This window comes from Bactrocera oleae, chromosome 2 (assembly GCF_042242935.1).
Source record: "Bactrocera oleae isolate idBacOlea1 chromosome 2, idBacOlea1, whole genome shotgun sequence".
NCBI classification, from domain to species: domain Eukaryota; kingdom Metazoa; phylum Arthropoda; class Insecta; order Diptera; family Tephritidae; genus Bactrocera; species Bactrocera oleae.
In genome coordinates, this window is record NC_091536.1 from 22431030 (window position 1) to 22452997 (window position 21968).

The window sequence follows — 21968 nt, forward strand, 5'->3', positions numbered from 1 at the left end:
ACTGGAAAGTAAAATAATCAATTTTTTTAATGTTTTGTTATATGGGAAGTAGGCGCTGTTGTTGTGATTATCTAGATAATGTTTAGGGGAAAGCAATAAGTTGGCTGTCTTCGAAGTCACTTAACGTTAGGCACAGGAAACGAGCTGTTTCGACGGGTTCGGGACATAGATAGAGGAGAGTTTAATGAGTAGGCTTTCTTGGGCATACAAAGAGGTGATAAGTGTTATGCGAGGACTCTTTGCATGCGGGACATAGATTTTGTTTGCCAGGGTCTAGTCTAAATAAGTAAGAGTTTAACCTGCTACAATATCTAGAGCGAAGTTGCGCTAAGGTCACTCTTATTTCACGCGGCAACTCGAGCTCTTGTTATGAAATAGGTAGTTTTTGAACTTCAAGTACGCTGTTCACTGGAAGGGAGCCTATGAAGGTGTTAAAAGCTCCACTGTGAATTTATCTATCTTTATAGGTTTTCGGTTAATGGAGTTTTATGGGCGTGGCACTGGTCCAATTACGCCCATCAACGAACTCGTCTTTACTTTTTTGCCAAGGAATATGGGTAGAAAATTTCATTACGATATCTCAATTTTTACTCAAGTTACAAGTTAAGTCTTGCACGGACAGACGTAGAAAAGTCGTATTTTGTAAATTCAAACAACTTAAATTGTAATAATCGAAATATACACTAAAGTTGGTTAATTGGTTGTAAGTTCTCCAGTTTTGCTACGTTAGAGGAGATCACAACCTTAAAAATTCACAACATACTTAAAAGCTTAGATTTTAGAGCTTTATTATATAACAAGAGACATTAATGAATATAAAAGCTTATGCAACGTACAAATATATATATATATTATATAGTATATAGGAACTCATTCATTCTTTGGAGCATGTCCACAAAACCGAACACGGCGCTGAATACTTGCAAGCGTGTTGGAACCATAAACAGTTTATACGCGAGAGTGATTTCGTGCGGACATGAATCTCGGCAGTCAACGGGTAATTTAGAAGAACTTAAGTAAATACACAATTTTACAAAAAATAAAAATAAAATATTTTCATTTGGGTGTGGGTCTGTGTATGCGTATGAGTTTTCGAATTCGTTCGTACAGTACATACGACGTGTCCACTAAATATGGAAACTTGACGCGCCTTTGCCTCCCTCAATTCATCGTAGGCAAAAAAAAATCGGTTTAAAATTGCAAACATAACAAAACATATTTCATACAGTATGCAAGAGTATGTGTAGATGAACACAACTTACATACTTACATGTCCGTGTAACGATGTCAGTTGGGGTAACCTTTAAATGAACTGTACAAGTGGAAATAAACGAGAAAATCATTATTAATTGTTTACTCTTAACATTTGTGTATGCAATTTGATTAAACACCATTGAAATGGAAAAAGTGTGACAACGACTAAACCGACACACATACAAACATACATATGTATGTATGCATGTATAAGATTTGGCAGCGTGGGACGTCAGCGTCGTCTTATTGATGCCGTATTTTGGATTTAGTTTATTGATGTTGCAATTGTTGAATTTATTTTATTTTGTAACATTGTATACGTTGATAATACAAAAGTTCTAGTGCTATTAAATACAAACAGTTGTAATATTGATATTACTTCAAATTTATATTTGACGGAAAACGCCCAAGTTAGTTATACATACACTTGTATATACATAGATATATATAATTTTGTATAGTGGTTGACAACAATTAATCGACAACGTTTATTAAATTTGGATTAATGTACTGTTTCATCATTATGACTGAACATATATGAACTTGAATATGATTGATACCGTACATGTACGTACTTATGTATGTATCCACGTTCTTCACTATTGCTTATCGACATCGGATACCTGAAGATTTTAAGAGGTCAGAATGTAATTGTAAAGCGGTACTGCACTGAAGACAGTAAAACATGAATAACGTAAAGTACATAAGTATGTACATACATATGTATTTGAAATGCTAAATTATTATAAGTAGTTTAATAGCTACCCACATAATATTCCATGTCAATGAAATTTCGTTATGACTACGTAAACCCAATTATTAAGAATGTTTTATGAATTATAAATTATATATTTTAAATTGTGTACCCTAATACATACATAAGTATATTTAATATTGTATATACAACAACACATACTTATTTAGAAAATACTCAATTTTTTTTTTGGCTTTTACCCACTCTTCTTTATGTCAGATTTTATGCGTGGGTGTGCATCGTCTCCACACTGCTTTGGTATATGTGCAGTTACTGACAATAAAATAGAACAAATAGATGATTTCGAAATAATTAACAATCTAAATTAATTGACCGCTAAATTTCGGATACATTTTGCCTGTAATCGATTCCTGCAATATTTATCTTCAAAAATTATAAAAAGTTCCCAAAAATTTGTGTTTACTGCTTTGAAACCTCCAAAAAATGTGAATTAAGGGGACGCCCACGAAACGACGTAACAGGATGACAATTATGTGTATAGAGTTTTTGTCAAAACGCAATCCTTTGAAGTACTCTGTATGTATCCAAACAGAATTGGGTGTAGAAATTTCTTCGAAAATAATCTCTTCCGAAATTTGTCCCGAAAAGTTCCAATGTTGACAAAAAAAAAGCGGAACGATCATATTGCATTTGCTTCAGCGCATATCAATTGAATCGGTGAAAATAGTGCAATAAAGTAGCATAAGTTCCCTTGGTCCGATGAATTTACAATTAATATGGTAGGTAGCCATGGAAAAAATTGGGTTCAACGTACGAAGAATGCTAAAAAAATCCCCAATACACGACAAAAAATTTGAAACACGAAGGTGGTAATATGGGGATGAATTTCGTGGTACGGAGTTGAACCTTAGAATTTTAAAAGATGTAATGCTTCCTTATGCTGAATGGAATATGGCTTTAGTTTGGCAGTTCCAGCATGATAATGACCCGAAACATTCCTCGGGTGTGTTTAAGACTTGGCTATAACATCAAGGGATCGATGTTATGACTAGGCCGGCGCAATTTTATTATTCCGATGTTAATTCTATAAAAAACCTGTAGAAGGTTTGGAAGATTGGGATCCATTAAACCACGATATAAGGAGCAACTGTGGCAAAAAGTCCAAGAGGCGTGGTATTCAATACCGAACTCAATCTGTAAAGCTCTAGGGGAATCTATGTCGACAACGAAATTCTAACTTATATGCATTTTTTAATAATAAAAGTCTTTTTACGAGTTTCGGTCTCGTGATACCCTTTTATTGTCAATTGAAATTCCTGACAGTTCCTTTTAAAGTTTTCTGCTAATAACACTTAAATTTATAATAAGTTAGGTTTGCTTTCATTAACTATAAAAAATAATTGTTTCCTCATTAAGATTCATAAGAACTGTGGTAACACGTTTTTTTTTTGCAAATAGTTGGAAATAAGACTTTGATTCTATTTTATTGTCCGTAACTGTTTCTGTATATACTGTATGACTGAGCTGTTTAATACATATGCGTGAACTAAATGTTACTTTTCATCGCATATTCAGATACTTACATATGTTTTGTATTTACGAATTTAAGTAAAACAGATACAAACTAAGAACAATACAAAAATCAGCAACCAAGAATAATTAAATTAAAGAGTGTGGCACTGACTGCTTTATGTATGCTGACTGCGAATCTACCATAACTTTGTAATATGTTTTTGTATAGGTATACATAGATATGTATGTATGTTTACATTCACATACAAAGTTATTAAGATTTTACGTGAAGATGAGTAATGTATGTGTATTTGTACAAAAATGTTTACTACATGGTTTGAAAAATCTTTGGTTTTGGACCGAGTAATCGTGTCACAAACAAAGAATCTGTATCTTCGTTTAAGAGTACTAGAGCTTGGGTACTCTCAAAATTTCATAATATTTCATGCAATGATTTTCAATTATAGGTCGCAAAGAGACACTATCTCGGCTCAGAATGTGTATGGTTTCATGTAGTAAACGTGTGAATTTTGAGAGCAACATGTTGCACAGTTTTTCATTCATTTCGGATGAATCAGCACTAAGTTCTGAGGATCATCGCAAACCTACTTTTTTCGAGACGATTTTTAAATCGTTTTCCATGAAATTTTTATATAAAATTTACAATGTCATACTTTACGAAACATGAATGCTTTTGCACGAAAAATGTTTATTTAGTCTGAAAGCTGTTATCCCTAGCGGTTATGGGAACTTTTAACATTAACAATTGTTTATATAATATTTACATATAATGCAAGCGCCTTCGTCTTTCAAGTGAACTACAAGTTTGGGCAACAAGAGTCTTTATGTGCGAACCGTCACTAAGGTATACTCACATATGTATTCAAAAGATACGTATGCATGGATTTGTAGTGTATGTGCACATGTGTTTTAACTGAGAAAAATTACGTTAAGTCTCTCATATGTATTTTGAGAGAATATTTATTTGCATGCACTCTCTACATGTTGCACGGATTAGTAGTTTTTCCCTTATTGGTTGTTCCTAACACCATTGATAAAAATAGTTTTTATTGTACCTAAGATTTAGGAGATGAATTGATCAAGTTATTTCAATGAACTTATTAATACTAGATGTATAACTTAACGTAAGGGCATATACTCTAAGCAATTTTTTAAAATATGGTCGTTTTTTTGAAACCTTTAAAATCACATATTTTTTATTAACCATTTAAACTACCTTAGTTAGATGATGTGTCAACATGCTTTGCAACAGCTCATGCTAATGAACAAAATTAAACATGTTGACATGAACACCTCTACTACTGTTGTTGTTGTAGTAGCGGCAAAAACATTCCTGAAATAATTTTGAAGAATACTGCCGAGTTTACATTCCTTGGCCGAATAAAAATTCGGGACCGTTTCGTGTTACGTAGACCCGATTGTCGTAGGAACGGCATCTCTACTACTCTTGACTGCCGGAAGATTGTATTACAAAGAGTTATAATTACTGAAAATTAAAAAGTAAAATTATATCGAAAACTTCAGCTTACAATTTAATTTAATTTCTCAACAAAACTACCATACATTTTCGTTATTTAATTTTTTTTTTATTTTACATTACAAAAAAAAAAAATGAATTAGAAAAATGAGCATATGGAAGTAAAAAGAAAGACAAATTTCAAAATGTTAAATTTCAATAAAACAACTTTTATCAGCTTTTATTTTATAATTTTTGAGTTGAAAATCTCATTTTAAGAAAAAGAAGTTGACTATCAACCTCGATACATTTTTTCTATCATGTCACATCATGGTGGAACCGCTCTTCTAGTTAATCACTATAATCTCCAAAATTATTCGAATTTTATCCAGATGATTTCGGAGATAATCTAACCTGACAAACATATTTTCTTCTAGGATGTGAAAGTAAACCTGCAAATTTTGCACAATTTCTTACTAATTTTTTACTTTATGGTTACCTAGGAAAGATTCTCTTTCCAAAACCATTATAACTTTGATAAAGTGTATTTTGAATTAATTGCCGTATTTAAGGACCATCAAATATTCTACCTTTCCACTTTTCCTACTAAGCTTCGCAAATTTTTTACAAATGTAATTAAATCAATATCCTTCCACGTCCAGTGCTTTGGCAAATTGCTTTAGCATTCCTAACTAGATCACGAATTAAATCACTGATTTCATTTAAAAAAAATAACTTTGACGTATGTAAGCACATATGTATGTCCCATTCACCCATTTCTGAGAATTTGGCGACATCTTTGTTTCTGAGAGCATGCGAATTACTCTTGAAACGAAAGCGAGATTTTCATTTAGTAAAACAGGCCATCATGATTACAATCTTAAAACCTTCTGCATCCTTTTTTGCATATTTTCGTTAAGGAGCCTGAAAGTAGATATCTCACTGATCCCTTTGTATACGCTAAAAAGGTTCGCAAAACCCTAATCATGGCTGGGAAAAAAAATATTATTGTTAACAAGCCGATAATTGAGCAAATTATGTATCTTATATTATTCATATAAACTTTCATGAATAAATTCGTTGTCTGGGCATTTGAAAACATCAAAATTTTCTAACATATCCAGGGCCACTAAAAAAAATTTGTAGAGCTGTGTAAGTGTTTGGAATGCATTTTGATTTTACAACGAGCATATGCCATTTTAGTTTTTAAAGCACAATACTACAATGCTAACAGCTTTTTATAACTGTCGCGGAAAACCAAAATTCTAAAACTGATAGCTGTAGTTATGGCTATGGTAATGTCATTATGGTATGGTATCATTAACCGAAAACTGTGCTGCCCATAAGATTGGTTGGATCGACATAACATGATTATTACTATGACAACTTCAATTGAATCTTTAAGTGCGACTTTTTTCAAACAGTGTAAATTTTATACCAAATACAATATCAAAAACTCAAATCTGACAAATTAGTCCCAATAAATATCATTCGAAAATTATATTGCTAACAATCGGATCTGTACGTAGAATATTTTTATCATTAAAAATGTTTAACATACAAATCTAGCGTACATAGTTATGTACAATAAACAAAATATGTAAAAACTATTTTAAAATACAGTGCGTATTCGGTAACCGAAACTCCATATACTTATGTACGCACAATTCTTTGAATAAATCTAATTTAATTATTTTGGCTTTGACAGTGATCGATTCGTTTGTCATATTTTTTCACCAACTAAAGGAGTTGATTGAAGCTGCCACATGTTAAAAAAGCTCAAAAACTGTGTGAGTTATTGATTTAAAAAATTTTGATATTTTATTTCTAAATGTTCGAGGTGTGTTGAATATTTTTTTATTATTTTAATATGTTGATATAAAAAATATATGTTATGTTGTTATAAAAAACCTTGCGGAGAAGCTATAATACCCTTCACATATATAAAAGATTCGCAACAAGAAATTGATTCCCAACACCTAGAAAACTTGCTACCTGTGATCTTTGCTAATTACGAAAGAATAAAAAGTTCCCTTGCGTCCGATAATCCTTAAATCCTTAGATTTTAATTATTCTTTATGTGGGGAAAAGATCTAGAGAAGTGCCACGTCCCCCTAATACCTAGTATGAGCCACGATTCAGCACAAAAACTTTAAAACATGGTGGGTCAAGTAAACAATAAAATTCTCGTACAGTTGGTCCAATCTATTGAATTGAAGGCATCATGGATCAGCAGACATACATATGTGAATATACTGCAAAATGACATGCCCCTAAAATGGCAGCTCTTGAATTTCCACAGCTTGCTCTTCTAATGGATGCTGAGTGATAGTGTTGCGAATAGTACGCTCAGTAGGTCGATTATGTCGAGTTGAGCGAAGCGCCCGAAACACATTCTTTACAGAACGTGAATTTTCGTAATAAAGTTAAACGATTTGTAAACATTGTTCAAGCGTAAGTCTTTTTATGATGAAATGCCAAACAATACTGAACAAAAATATCATGACAGCTTGACACGACTCACACGTGATCTGTCAAAAAAAGGCTATTGAAAAAATGACCTCTACTCACCCGTTATAAATGTAGTACGGAAAGGGAGTTTTGCATTTGCAAAGCAACCGGACGTAAAACTATTTAAAATTGTTAACAATTAAAAAAGATTTAGAGTGCTGGTACCCACTATACCCACTATATATCAAACAATGGATATCTTATTCAATGATAGCCGGTATGGCTTTCTATTAATGTTTGACAGTTTAAAAGTTAGGATGTCAGTAATATTCCATTTACCAAATATGATTATCAAGTCTAAATACGTTGCTTCTGTATGCGCATGACACTCCAAAAATAACGTCTAGTCGTCCCAAAAATAGTGTGTATACATATTTGAACACTTTCTTTTTTTATAACATATATTCATATTGGAATTAATTAAACTCTGACTATATACAAATATTATATATATACGTGAATATATTATATGTATATACACACATACTTGTATAACTCTATAACTATCTCGTTTAGTTTTATAGCGTGTTCAAAAAATAATGTTTTCGTTTTCCACAGTGTAGGTCGCGTTTATGGGAAATAGTGTTTAGTAGTAGTGCAGGATCCAATTATCCATGATAATTTTTGTTGTAAAGCATTTCAGCTGACTTCAGTAAACCCTTTTTACACAATTTTATCGTTTCAAGGGCATTTCGGTTTTCTGTGAAGCAATTCTAAACCCCAAATCTTTGAACAGAGAAGCATCCATTTAACATGCAACTTTTGTGGCTGCTTAATACTCCTGTGAATTAATGTTTGCACTTTTCTTAGCCAAACACGTCTCAAGACGTTGAAGAATACAAAAGGTGATTTATCTGAAAATATTACATTGCTCCAATCACGGTTGATGTTTTCCTGGGCTCAATGCAAGCTTTTTTCAAATTGTGTTTTGAAAGTAGGGGTTTGATTACAGTATTGCTGCGTTTGTTGCCAGATCTCTGAAGTCTTTTCCGTATTGTATTTAGAGATAGTTCGAATCCCTTTTTAAACAAAATTTTTTAGTTCCTTTATAATGGTCACAAATGTACAACTCGTATTTAAATGCTTTGCAGTTTTGGTTAATAGTCCATTAGGGATCTTTAGTATGCATCGTTTGAAAGGCTGCTACAAAAAGTTTGCTCAGTATAGCACTAATTTTTCTTATTTCACGGTACGACGTGACGCATTAAAAATATCAAAAAAACTGACCGAATTGTACGCGTCAGTGATCGAAATTGACAAAAAATAGTTCTTTTTTGAACGCACTGTAGGTATGTATAACAAACAACCGTTAAGTGAAGAAAATTTGAATACTCTGTAGCACCATGTTGCGAAAGTATAAAAATATGTTATAAAATTTGCTGATTTGTATGGCTTTGTTCTGATTTTGCTCCCAAATATACTGTATGTGACAAAGAAATACGAGCATCTGGCTGCATGAATTCGCCAGCCCACTATTAATACATATGATATGAATCGCTTCTGAAATTGTTTATTCGAACTAATTACTATAAAAAAGTCAATAAATTGACATTAAACCCTTTATAATGTTTTGTTATCAATTCTTATTACCACAGTATTGTAAATTGTATACAGTGTACAGTACTTGTTGTAAAGAATTAAGGCCAACGGGTAAAGCATATTTGTAAATACTTATTTTGATGGTAAATTGAAGTTTTCATTCTATTATATTTTCAGTTTACGCTTACAAACTTATTCACTTGGCGTGTATACATACAAACATACATACATACTACATATATTTGGCAATATGTTAGTCGCTAACACTTAACGCGGACAATTCGCGTTATTCAGTTAAATCTTTTCGTTGTTGTGTTCCATGTTAAAAAACACCTTAAATTCGAAGCTTCAAAATTACTGTAAAATTAGGGTATATTTTACCAGAATTTCAAATAGCTTTAGTATATTGCCATTGTAGGCATACACATCTTACGAGTGTGCATATAAGTATGTAGTTATTGGAACATAGTATGTTTATTGCTTTGTAAGCAAATGGTGGTAATAACAGCCACTGCTTGTCGCATTGAAAAACTGTAGCCGATTAAGCCATAATTTCAGTAATATAGAATACTACTTGTGCCCATCGCGGTTGGATATTGTTAGTATAAAGAAGGTTGTTTGAAATGAAAATGGCACCTATACTGACTAACTATTGACTCCCTTTTTGCTCAGTGGTACGAACAACGCCAATTTACATTAATACCCAATACACATTAATCTAGTTATGTTTACATTAAACTAACCCAACAGCGTTAATTTATGTATAGCATTAAGCTTATTTATAGCACTATTTTTTATCATTTTATCTTCGTTTTTCCATTTTCATTTAATAAAAAGGTTAGCAATTCAAATTATAAAAATATATGTGTCAAGTGAAGAGTATATGTGAAACAACGAACTGAGTCCACAATGTTCGGCTACCTAAAACTATGCTTATTAACTAAATTATAAACCTAAATTAAGACTATTACTTAACTTTTTGTAACGTATTTACGTTTTCTAGAATCTCAACCGATTATATTGCAATTATTGAAAAATTCGGAATATCTTTGGCAATTATTGGAATCAAGTACCTTTAGAAAATATACGCATGTATTTTACATGTTAAATTATTACTTCCCGATAGCTACGAATGCTTTTCGATGATGTTACTGCCTTCGGGGCGATCAAACAGTGATAGAATAACAACTCCTCAATTGGTAGACAAAAGCACAAATAAATTGAAAAATGTACAAACAACAGCGTCAATAATATCAAAAAATAATGGACCTGTGTCCACAATGGACACTAATTCTCTATCACCTGGTAATCAGAGTGAAAACGGAATCTGTTGTAGCGCTCATTCCATTCTTACCTCAAAATTTCCAGCTTTGATTGGTACTACGACAGAAGACTATTCTGTATTGAGTAATACTGAAAGTTGGAAGGAAATTGGTCAACAATTACAAGCGCTACAGGAAACTCTGAAGGATGAGTGGACTGTTCATATGGGTAAAGAGGGCCGGCTATATTATTGCAAGTAAGTAAGGAGGTGTGGCTTGCACTGTAATAATTATACAAACACTTTAATATGTTAACAAATTATGATAGATATCATAATATTAAATATACAAACATACATATATACTCGTATTTGAAAGTCATGTATTAAATGATAGCGAACATATTAGCTACAAGTTACCAGTATCAAGGGTGATAGTTTTAAAATAGACAACTTACTGCATTCAGACTGCATTAATTTTATCAATAGACACGTAATTTTCCTAAATATAACTAAGGAACAATAACTAGCTGTAGGAGATAAAAAGGGAAGTTATCCTAAACTTGTCCATTAATTTGCAATTAATCGTAGAGGTTCTACCACTGCCATTAATAGTATATGCAAATTATTATTAGTTGGGATAATATGCATTAACTAATTTCATGAATGGATGCACACGGATGAGCTCATTTGTAGCCAAATGGATTGCTGCAGATATGATCATGATATCCAGTTGTTCACTTCATTAGCCTCGAAATTTTTAACAAAGCATTTACAATTGTTCACATCGTAGGAAAATCATAATTAAAATATATCTTCTTCTTACTAGCCATGTTGCTAAGATTTCCAGTTGGTTACCATCTAGCGAAGACTGGAGTAAATATGAAGTATTGCCTTATGGATGGGAAAGGGCTATAGATTCAAAAGGAAGATCATATTACATAAAGTAAGTAGTCGAAATAAAAATTAGACATCATTAATGTTAATATATATGTTTTTCCTATTTTATGAAGTCACATAAATAAAACATCCACATATGAGGCACCTGAAAATGTACAGTGTGATGGCAATTTACCCGAACCAAGAATGGTAACTCTTCAGCGCAGCCCTACCCTAGGTTTCGGTTTCGTTGCTGGCAGCGAAAGACCAGTTATAGTACGTTTCGTTACAGATGGTGGACCCAGTATGAATAAAGTAACTCACTTTAGGTTATTTTTAAGAATAATAATCTAAATTATATATGTTTAAATTAGCTTCAACCTGGTGACCAGATTCTTGCAGTAAACGGAGAAGATGTAAAAGAGGCTCCTCGTGATCATGTTATTCAATTGGTACGAGCTTGTGAAAACGAAGTAACAATAATGGTGTGTCAACCAACGCATATCTTTGCACCTGGTCGTAAATCTACACTCCTCTCAGCGGGTAAGCGTGCAAAATTACGGACGCGACCTAGTCGGGTACGCTTTGCTGAGAGTGTTTGCGTTAATGGATCACCGTTATTTCCGGTGAGAAAGCAATAATACTAATGTTTTATGATGTGGAGATAGGATTTTCCCGAGCCATTTTTCTAATTTCACTTCCATTTTTTCTATTATTAAACAATTTCTTTATGTTTACAACGAAATTTAATTATTGTTTCTTAGAAATTTATAAAATATTTCGTTTCATTTGTATTATTAAACAGGCATCTGCATTTTCATTGGGCGACATCTGTGTACCGCCAATGGCAAATGTGCTCAAAGTATTCCTTGAAAATGGGCAAACAAAGTCGTTCAAATACGATTCCTCAACCACTGTGCAGGTATTACAATATTTATGAATTACAAGTATATACACATAGTTTTTATAACTATAGTAATGTTATATAGAACAATGATAGTATTTATGAGTAAATTAATCAAAATCGTTTATTGAAAGGATGTGGTGCGTTCACTTCTAGACAAGTTGTGTCTTTCTACAGGGGAAATCTTTAGCCTCGTATTGGAGCATGTGAAAAGTTTAAAACGGAATAAGCTGACATTACTAGATCCTGAGGAATCTTTGGCGCGAGTAAACTTTTTCTCTCCCATTTGTACTCTTTTAAAGTAAATTAATGATATCATACAACATTGCAGATCGCTGCGCGGCCTGGTGCTCATAAATTGCGATGTTTATTTCGCGTGACTTTTGTACCGAAGTCTGCTGGTGATTTGGCTCAGAAAGATCTGAATGCATTAGATTATTTATATATGCAATGCTGTAATGATGTGACACAGGAACGCTTTGCACCCGAACTTCAGCCAGAGGTAGCATTAAGACTAGCCGCATTACATATGCATCAGCATGCATTGGCCAATAACATTTCACCAACAAAATTAACAGTTAAAGCTGTTGAGTAAGTTTCAAATACTAGTATATTTATAATATGCACGAATTTAAATATTCTATTTACTTTTAGACGAGAATTTGGTTTAGAAAGATTTGTACCGATATCTTTATTCGAGGGAATGAAACGGAAGGAACTTAGACGTTTGATATCGCACTTTCTAAAATTAAATGCAGAAATGACTGGCTCAACCGGTAAAGTTTTGACACAGTTGCAGGTAAAAAATACTTGATTAACCATATTTTTTTATAAACTTTTATTATACATACATACATTAAGTTTACAAGTACATCAAATAAATTATTTATACATACATAATACTCTAACTGCATAACAATTATATTAATATACATATATAAAATATCTATTTTTAGGCAAAATTACACTATTTGGATATTATCTCAAATTTACCCAGTTATGGCGCTAAATGTTTCAGTACAAACCAAAGGGAAGGTGTTGAACGCGTTTTACTTATTAGCCCACGCTATGGCTTGAGTCAAATTCCAAGTGTAAGAAATTCGGTGGTATGTATTTATAGAGTAATTCTTTAGTTTAGATTTGCTCAATGTCTTTGTTAATGGCGAAGTTATCTATTGTGAAGTCAATTAAGTCAGTAAAAGTAGGCGCAGTTAGGGGCAAGTTTACTTATTTAAAACAGTACAAAGAGGACGTGAATAGCATAATAGGTACCAAAATTTTTCTTTATTATTTTATTATTATTAATTTTATTTTTTTAGCATCAAAATAAAAATCATAATAAATATAAAATCAATACAGTTTTGCTTAAATGCTATATTCCTAGTTTCAGATTTTAATTCCATTGGCAATGCATTGAACAATCTTAGACCTTTGTGTGCTTTAGCACAAATCGTCTAAATGTCATCCTTATTTTTTGACTTTACATGTTTATTATTATTATTTATAGAGTTATCGTTGTATGGGAAGTGGGCGTTGTTATTACCTGGTAATTGTTATTTTCACATCCATACCTTAGTCGTATTGAAAAAAATAGATTACTTCTGAACGGCTTTTTTCAGACATCTCAATTATTTTAAGAGATTCATACACAAAAAATGTTTTCTTTAATTGGAGAAAATTGGAAACGGTCGAAAGACAAATATAATTTACAGATTGAAATAATTAATTAATTTTTACAGAATGTCCACTGACCAGCAGCCGATAGAAACTTTTTATATATTGCCGCTCTATATTTTCTTGGAGAATTAAAAACGGACTTGTCAAACTACTAAAGTGAATTTATTGCCAGAAATATTAATAGGCAATATGCGGTCTACGAGAGTATAAAAAAATCATAGATTAACAATTTCAAATTTTACTTTTTAATTTTTCATGGGTCCGATCAATATATTTACTAAATAGTTATAAATTTAGTACATACCATATATTATAAAACCGACTTTAGCAATAGTCTTAGATTAATATTGTATTTTACACAGCCTCAACCTATATCAGCTATTGAAGACTTTAGTCATGTCACTGTCAACCGTGAAGATGACGTGTCTTGCAGTGTCACCATTTATATGCAAGGAGGCAAAGCAGTCAAATTTTCGATGGAGGATCGTGATGCATGTGAATTTTCACTAGTTTTAGCCGGTTATCATTGCTTATTAACAGGTATGCTTTTCTTAATTGCCAATTTATTTTATAAAATATATATATATGTATTAGGAAAAACACTCGCTGTTGAACGGGAACGAGATCAACACCATGATGACAATGCACCATCTTATTTAACCCAACACACCGTCATACCGGCTGTGTGGAGTTATTTATTGCCTTTTCACGATCGAACTCACGGCATAACATTCCTATTGTTGCCCCCCTATCATCCAAAAAAAGACAAAACTGTATCAATTGAAAGCAAAAATGAAAGAAATTATATTTTAAGTGGATCCGAAAAGAATTATACGGACTTGAATTCTTCAAATAAGGCGGATAGTAACCACAACCCTAAGAATATACCACTTTTTAACAACGGTTCTACAAGTCTAGATATTCACAGTGTTATGGCCACGGAATTATTGGAAGAAGCAAAGGATTCCGGTATAAGCGACAGTATCGGTGGTGGTAGCAATAAATGTGACCGGTCAATCACTATGGAAACAAACGCTTTTATAGAGGCTAAAAATGTTGAAGTCCTACGGCGTGTTCACGAAATGCAAAAAATGGTGGAAAACTCCGAACAATATTTAAATGAGCAGGGGGAGATGGTTCCTGAGTCTGATGAGCTTTCGTATGATACTAATATCAAATTTAATAGTAATTTAAATACATGGCAGAATGAATCTATAAATAAGGAACAAAATCTAAATAAAATAGGCAATTCGCTGGAGTTCGATAGTGACTGCGAAAGTCTGAACAGCAGCAAGATATCCTCAACGGAGGATGCCCCTCATCTAGGAGCGCTTAAGCATAGTGATTCCTTAGTTCTTTTAGCAGAAGCCATAAACCAAGATTTAAATGGCATAACACAGAGTTTGAATTCTATCGGGAGGAAACCGTCAGATTTGTCGATAACCATTTCTAATATTAGTACGACGTGTAGTCCGCAGCCAGATAGAAAATTTAACAACATTGGACAAATACTGTCCAATCTGCAAACGAGCGCAGATTTTTCTCAAAGTGAAAGCGATTCTGAATCAGTTAATTCTCCAACGAGCTCTCCCGTAGCTCGCCGACCACTAATTCTATGTTCTAATGACAATAACCATAAACAGAATTTGGCTTATCGTAGCAGTTTTGGACTTCATAGTCCCGATGGCAATAATTTTGGTTCAGATAATCGGGACTATAATTTAAAAGAATACTTAAAACAACTTAAAGAAATAAGCAATGTGCATGATGGAAGTCAGGATACCGATGTAGCTGCAAGAAAACTTTCTGAAATTTATGGTTTTGAAATTCATGGTGACACATTTATTGCAACTGATACTGATTTAATTGATTTGCGTTCAATACCACCTCCACGCACTCCTGATGAACTAGACGCAATATCCCTACTGAATGCTGCTCCACAGGGTTTTGGTGATGGGTCGAAGAATATTTCAAATACTAATGCTGAAAGTGATCTGGATACATTCCTAGCAAACATAATTGTGGCACCGCCGACACAAAGGACAACTCCAGCAAAAGAACTAACGCCAGAGGAAATAATGTCATTTATTATTCCTCCACCACCTGATCCAGAAGAGAATAAAAATAATTCAAAGGAACAAACAGAAAATCTATACAGCAATTCCATTGCAGAAACACGAGAGTACTTTAATAAATCTGACGATTCGATTTCTGGAAAATCGCCTCCAAACCGAAACCAATTCAACAAGTTAAGTAGACGTGAAGGGGAACATGTGATCGAGTACTCCACAGTCGAACGCAAGGGAAAGTTTTCTTGTTGTCCAAAATCTTTAAAAGGTAATGCTGAAAATATTTCAGAATCAATCAAAATCGGTCTTCAGGTGCCACCACGTTTACAATCCATTGACAAACCAACTCCTCCAGAGCGACCGCCTAAAAGTGTAGAATTGATTCAACGTTATTCTCCAAAAAAACCACAAGGCACAGCTACTGGCTTAAAAAATCACAATGAAAAGGGTAAAAAACAAGAACAAGAAGCCCACGATGAGCGACCACCATTATTACCACCAAGAATTAAAAATTTCAACCTTTCCGAGGAAAATACTTCCACTCCATCGGTGAGTGAAGCTCCACTAAAACCACCTTTGCCGCCAATAACCAACCGTTCCACTCAGCGAAATATATCAGTAAATGTGAAAAATTTAAGCAGTAAAAGCTTTTCACCTGTTTCACCAATGATGCCTTCATGCGTTTTCCCGGTATCTCATCCTAACCCCAGCTCTAATTATGCCTGCAACATACAACATGAAAATCACCCTATTACTCTTACATCGAATGAGAATCATCTATTGAAAAATTATTACCCCCAGACTTATATTAAGAATTCACCAATCGATAAACTTCCTCCTCTCTCTTCATTCAGTTCTCCCCAAATGTCACAAAAGATTGAAAGTCCTGGTTCAGTGTCCATACCACTAAAATCTGTTTTATCACAAAAATTTGGGGAAAAATATATTATAAAGAATGGGCATGTTATTGACAGCGAAGCATTGTTGACCAAAACCGACATAGCAATGGCAGGACTCTTGGTGAAACTTGATCAGGTAGCCGCCAAGTGTTCAGCAGCGCAACTCGCAGGCGGGGGCTCCAATATTGACGAGGATAAATTTCAGCGAGCCCGGAATGAGCTAACTGAACAAACATTGATGCTAGTGACTGCGTCTAAATTTTTAGTAGTAGCAATGTCGGATATGACTTTATCGACTCTGCCAGAACATCTCACTTCCTGTCTCACAGCGATTCGTCGTATTACTGAGCTCACACAAGATATGACGCTCCATACCTCGTCACCATTACAAACTCGAAACATTGTGCTTAAAGTTCATGATGTGGGATCCAGTTTCAGGGAATTAGTAGGGGTGCAAATCGGTCCATTAGGCGCTGGACAACTTGCGTTACAAGCTGAATGTTTAGCCAATGTGTTAGCAACTTTACTCCGAAGTTTACGGGTATTCTCGCCATGAACATATGCATACATATATCGAGAATGAGTATCTTGTGTAAATATGTTACTTTTTTGTGAAATAATTTATGCGTATATTAAACTTTTAAACTCAATGTAACCAAATATTATAATATTATATAAATGAATACCTACAAACGTATTTACATACATACATATGTATGATAATTATATAATATTATGTATGTCAAAGATATATACTGGTAAATACAATAAATTTGCCAAGAGAGTCAAAAATTATTTCATAAGCAATGTCTTTCAGAAATAAGTAATACAGCGCGGTCTAATGAAATAATTTTCATAAATATAATAATACATACGGTATATATGCATGTATCAATTTAAAAAATTTGCAAGTATTAAAAAATTCGTATAACTTATACATATCTAAATATTTATATGACCAGATTTATTAAATCCAAACGATATCTGCATACATGTCTACTATATTTAAATGTATACATGTATGTATATATGTATATACCTTTATATTTTCTTTTTTACAAAATATAAATCTTTTTGAAATGCATTATGCGTGTACAATACGCCATTACCCCTAAACTTACTAAATTGATATTCTCGTGTCGTCTGATAAGGACTAAAACAGTTATGCTCAAAATTTTAAACAAACGACTTCAATTGAGCAATACGTACCTACTTACAACAACGTTTCCTGTTGAATACATATTAAAATAATAACTTCGTATATTAATATCGTTAAATGCCTTTATTAATGGGAAATTTGTATTGGTTTAAGTTTTTGGGAGATTTATATTCGGTCAAAAATTTGTAGTCCCATGATTCTCGAATACTGAATTGTTTTAAATTAATTTACATAAAATATTTGCGAAAATCTTTGAATTTTAGAAATGTCTTCCATAAAGTTAATATAAACTAACACAACACCAAAAAGTTGATTTGTTGTTATGACTTCCATATATTATTGCCATCAAAATTCACCATCAGTATACTTGTAGATCAATGTATATGTACCATGTGTGTGCTATTACATATCAATATACCGTTTCGAATTTTGCGAATATACATTTTTATTTTCCAAAACTTAAAAAATATGTTTTTTTTTCAATTCTTAGTATACCAAAGAATTTTATGAAAGATTTTTAATGCTTCGGTCAATCAGTAGTACAAACTTCAATGGGTTTATATATTAAGCGCACATTCCACCAAAATTAAAAACAAATGCTGCAGAATTCATATGTACGTGTATTTGTTTATATTGTAAACATATACATACGTATCTACATCCATGTACTTTATCTGTAGTTTTACATATATGTGTATAATAACATAATAAGTGATTATATGCATATTTCAATTGCATTAAGATTTAATGTAGTAGCTTCTAGCTTGAATATTCATGACCAAACAATAATCAAAAAAATAACTTGTGATATTTAATTTTTGTGAATTTATTAGAATTTGTGATTTAAATTCATGATAATTAAGAGTTTAAACGGTTTAAAGAAATTCTTTGAGCAGCGTACGATTGGATTTATCCTTAAGTAAGACCATATTAAGTACATGCATACCTACAAACGTATTTACATACATACATATGTATGTGACATACAAATATATTATATATGTAAACGAAAACATATAAAATAAGCTAGTTTTTTTTTAATATAAGTTTGTTGATTCGTTTTAGATAATACCTAAAAAGATTAGTTTTTAATAAGAAATTATTACTGCATAATTAAACTATTAAAAATATTATATATACATATGGATTATTAATAAATCTATTATTGTACTCCCTATTATGATTAAACTATTTCATGCGAGCTTATTAACGATATTGTGGGAATGAGTTGGCGTTAAACGCAATTCACATAAATAACTTTACACACCAACATGTAATATGGTGTTGTATTTACTATATATAATAATAAACTAAACAATTGTAATAAAAACGCATACATATTTATTGTCATATGAATGCACATACATACAGCAGGAGATCTAAAACACATAAACTCAAAAGATATTACCGTTATGTTCTTCAAGAACATACATCAATTCACATGTGGTTAGAAGACTTTAAAAACAATAAAAATTTATACACGTTACAACTATCGGAAATCAAGAAATTTATATTAACGGGTAAGTAAAAATATTATGTTACAAGGAATTGTGAAAATTACTTTCAAATATACATACATACATATGTAAAACGTACTTTTGTCTCAATGATATTATTAATTTTCATTCATAATATAAGCATTAAGTTTTTCAAAATGTTATACTATACTATGTACATATATAAGCATGCCTTTCATACTCGCATGACAACCCGCAGTCTGTATAAATACGCGAGAATCAGGGATTATCTTTAAATCTGGTTAATTACCCATTTATTTTGTTTCTTAATTGCAATTGCTGCTAGTCAGGACGAACAACACTGAGCGAATTAAGAAGATACTCTCACAAAGAGCGAAATAACGTAAAAGTAAAGAAACGGAAAACTACCAGAACTTAACAAGAAAATATTAAAATGTTTATAATAATTACATCATATCCACACTTGGAAACTAATCAATAGAATTTTTATTTTCACAATTCGAAACCATGAAAATAAACAAAATCAAAGCAAATTTGTCAAATCCCGCTAGTTTATTTCATTAGCAGAAACTAGCAGCTCTCTCGGCTTTTTACACTCTCTTCTGCCAGTTTCTGTTAGATTTTTGGGTTAAGAAACTTTGCTAGCTAGTGGTGTTTTATAATAAAACTTTTAAGTATCCTCTTCCCCATTCTATTAATTATTTTAATTTAATTCTTGTAAACAAAGTGTTTAATATATTAAATAATTATGTTTTCTCTCTTTCTTGGGCTACATTTTAAACTTCAAATCTACATAAATTGTATGCGTATGATGTACATATGAATGTAAATATATGTAATATAATATAACACAGCTCAGCATTCAAAAGTAAAATGGGCAGAAGAAACACACATTCACAGTTGATAAAGAAAATCAGGTATTTAGTGTATATCTCTTAATAACAGAAAATTAATTTTAAATTAAACAAGTAAGGAAGGGTTACGTTCGGGATATTTATTAGGGATATGAGGTTTAGACCAAGACCAATTTCATTTGTGTTGAGCGCCAAATCATTAATATAATTTTATAACTTTTAAGAAAACGTGTACACTAAATTTCATTTATCACTTTTTGACCAACCTAAATGGTTTAAAGGTATATTGGTGGCAGAGAAAAGAAGGGCTGATTGCATTGATTTTTGACATTGTTCAGGTATACTTGACAACATATTTTCAAGCAATTTTATAAATATGGTGTGTATGTAAATATAAACATATATATGAGGTAAAGTCTGCCGGATGTTTCCAAGTTCAGAATAAGAGTTTTATGGGGGCTAAGACAAATTTTCGCTTGATTTTATTAATTTTAGGCACAAAGATAACTGTTATTAGAAAAATAAGCTTTATAAATTTCATTAAATCAACTAGCACATTGGTGGTATGAAGTCAACTGGAAGTTGAGGGCTTAGGGAAGTATAGACTCATTTCAAACCATTTTTGATAATTTAAAATTGTGTTAGTAGAAGGTAGGGAAGTAGGCGTGGCTCTACTCCCATTTTTTTCAAAATTTTTAGACAATAGGTGCCCTTTGCCGCTTTTTGTAAACGAGATTCAACATAAAATATGTAATAACGTCCGAGAATGATATTAGATTACTTTAAGAATAATACATATTTGGGGTATAAGCATTAATTTAAAATTGTTTTTTTTTTTTTGTGCTAACGACATAATCTTATATCCTTGTTTATATTATAGAATCACATTTTCAATCCAATCATAAAGTATTGTAGCGGATTTCTTGATAAATCGTCTATCTCGTTTCTCACTCTTGAGTTCGAACACTGGATTGTTAAATAAAAGACCCAATTTATCATATTTTTACTTCTAATTCAAACAGTTTAACGCTTTACTACTCATTATTCGAATTCACAATTTCCTACTTAGACCTATCCCTGCTGCAAAATCCAGCAGCCCTTATATAGTAGATTTTACAAAACTTCGCCACGAGAACTTTCTGGCAACTACGAATTCGCTGTCTAGTTGATTCTGCGAATTTATCGTCCGTTCGATTTTGTATATCATTCATGTTCGTTACACTGCCCTCCACCAAGTGCTGGAAACTGTCTCCGACATTCCGCTCTTTCGTACTTTCTGACCGTATCAATACAAATATTCCAAAAGTTATGCCCGTAGTGGCAACGTAGAAATCAGGTGTTCTCTTTTGTTTTCATTTGACTAATGTTGCCATTGTTCAATTTGTATACACGATTTTTCACCCATTTTGTTTTTTAGTTTTAATTTTTCATAATGTATAAGCTCTAAACTAAAATCGAACTGTTAATAAAAAGTTTATTTCTTTATAAATAAATGTATTAACTGCGATTTTGAGTTAGTTTAAGAATATTTTAATATATTCAAATTTATTTTTTAATTACTACAAAAAATCGAGACAATAACCCTGGTGGTGGGTGCTTATTTACATTGCGCTCTCATAGATAGACCGTATCAGCTGATTCGATCTACGTTTTCCAACATAATTTGCTGATGCCTCTTTTATTTAGGGACGGCAGTTAGCAGGATAAGTTGATCTATTTTAGTATGCTTTTGAATGTTCCTAAGCATCCAATATGGCAAGGTAACTTAGGGATGCCTTGT

General features: G+C 32.3%; 1 protein-coding gene across 5 annotated transcripts; it reads left to right on the top strand.

The window, feature by feature from the left end:
* Positions 1-919: 919 nt before the first annotated feature.
* Positions 920-19345, top strand: LOC106620860 (uncharacterized). Of its 5 annotated transcripts, none has more exons than XM_036377467.2 (12): positions 920-1016; positions 10012-10527; positions 11099-11215; positions 11283-11463; positions 11523-11774; positions 11954-12070; positions 12187-12318; positions 12384-12643; positions 12707-12851; positions 13009-13158; positions 14092-14269; positions 14324-19345. In XM_036377467.2, the coding sequence occupies exons 2-12, from the start codon at positions 10151-10153 to the stop codon at positions 17251-17253; spliced, it is 4839 nt and encodes a 1612-aa protein (XP_036233360.2). In that variant the 5' UTR covers positions 920-1016; positions 10012-10150; the 3' UTR covers positions 17254-19345. The 5 variants fall into 5 exon arrangements, with proteins under 5 accessions (XP_036233360.2, XP_069967957.1, XP_036233359.2 ...); XM_070111856.1 differs by having other exon boundaries at positions 13009-13143; XM_036377466.2 differs by having other exon boundaries at positions 920-997.
* Positions 19346-21968: the final 2623 nt, after the last annotated feature.

Excerpts from the sequence above, each read along its gene's own strand:
- LOC106620860 (XM_036377467.2), top strand. The coding sequence starts at position 10,151 with ATGATGTTACTGCCTTCGGGGCGATCAAACAGTGATAGAATAACAACT. Across the intron at positions 11,464-11,522 it reads GTGGACCCAGTATGAATAAA|CTTCAACCTGGTGACCAGAT; the intron begins GTAACTCACTTT and ends TGTTTAAATTAG. Across the intron at positions 12,852-13,008 it reads AAGTTTTGACACAGTTGCAG|GCAAAATTACACTATTTGGA; the intron begins GTAAAAAATACT and ends ATCTATTTTTAG.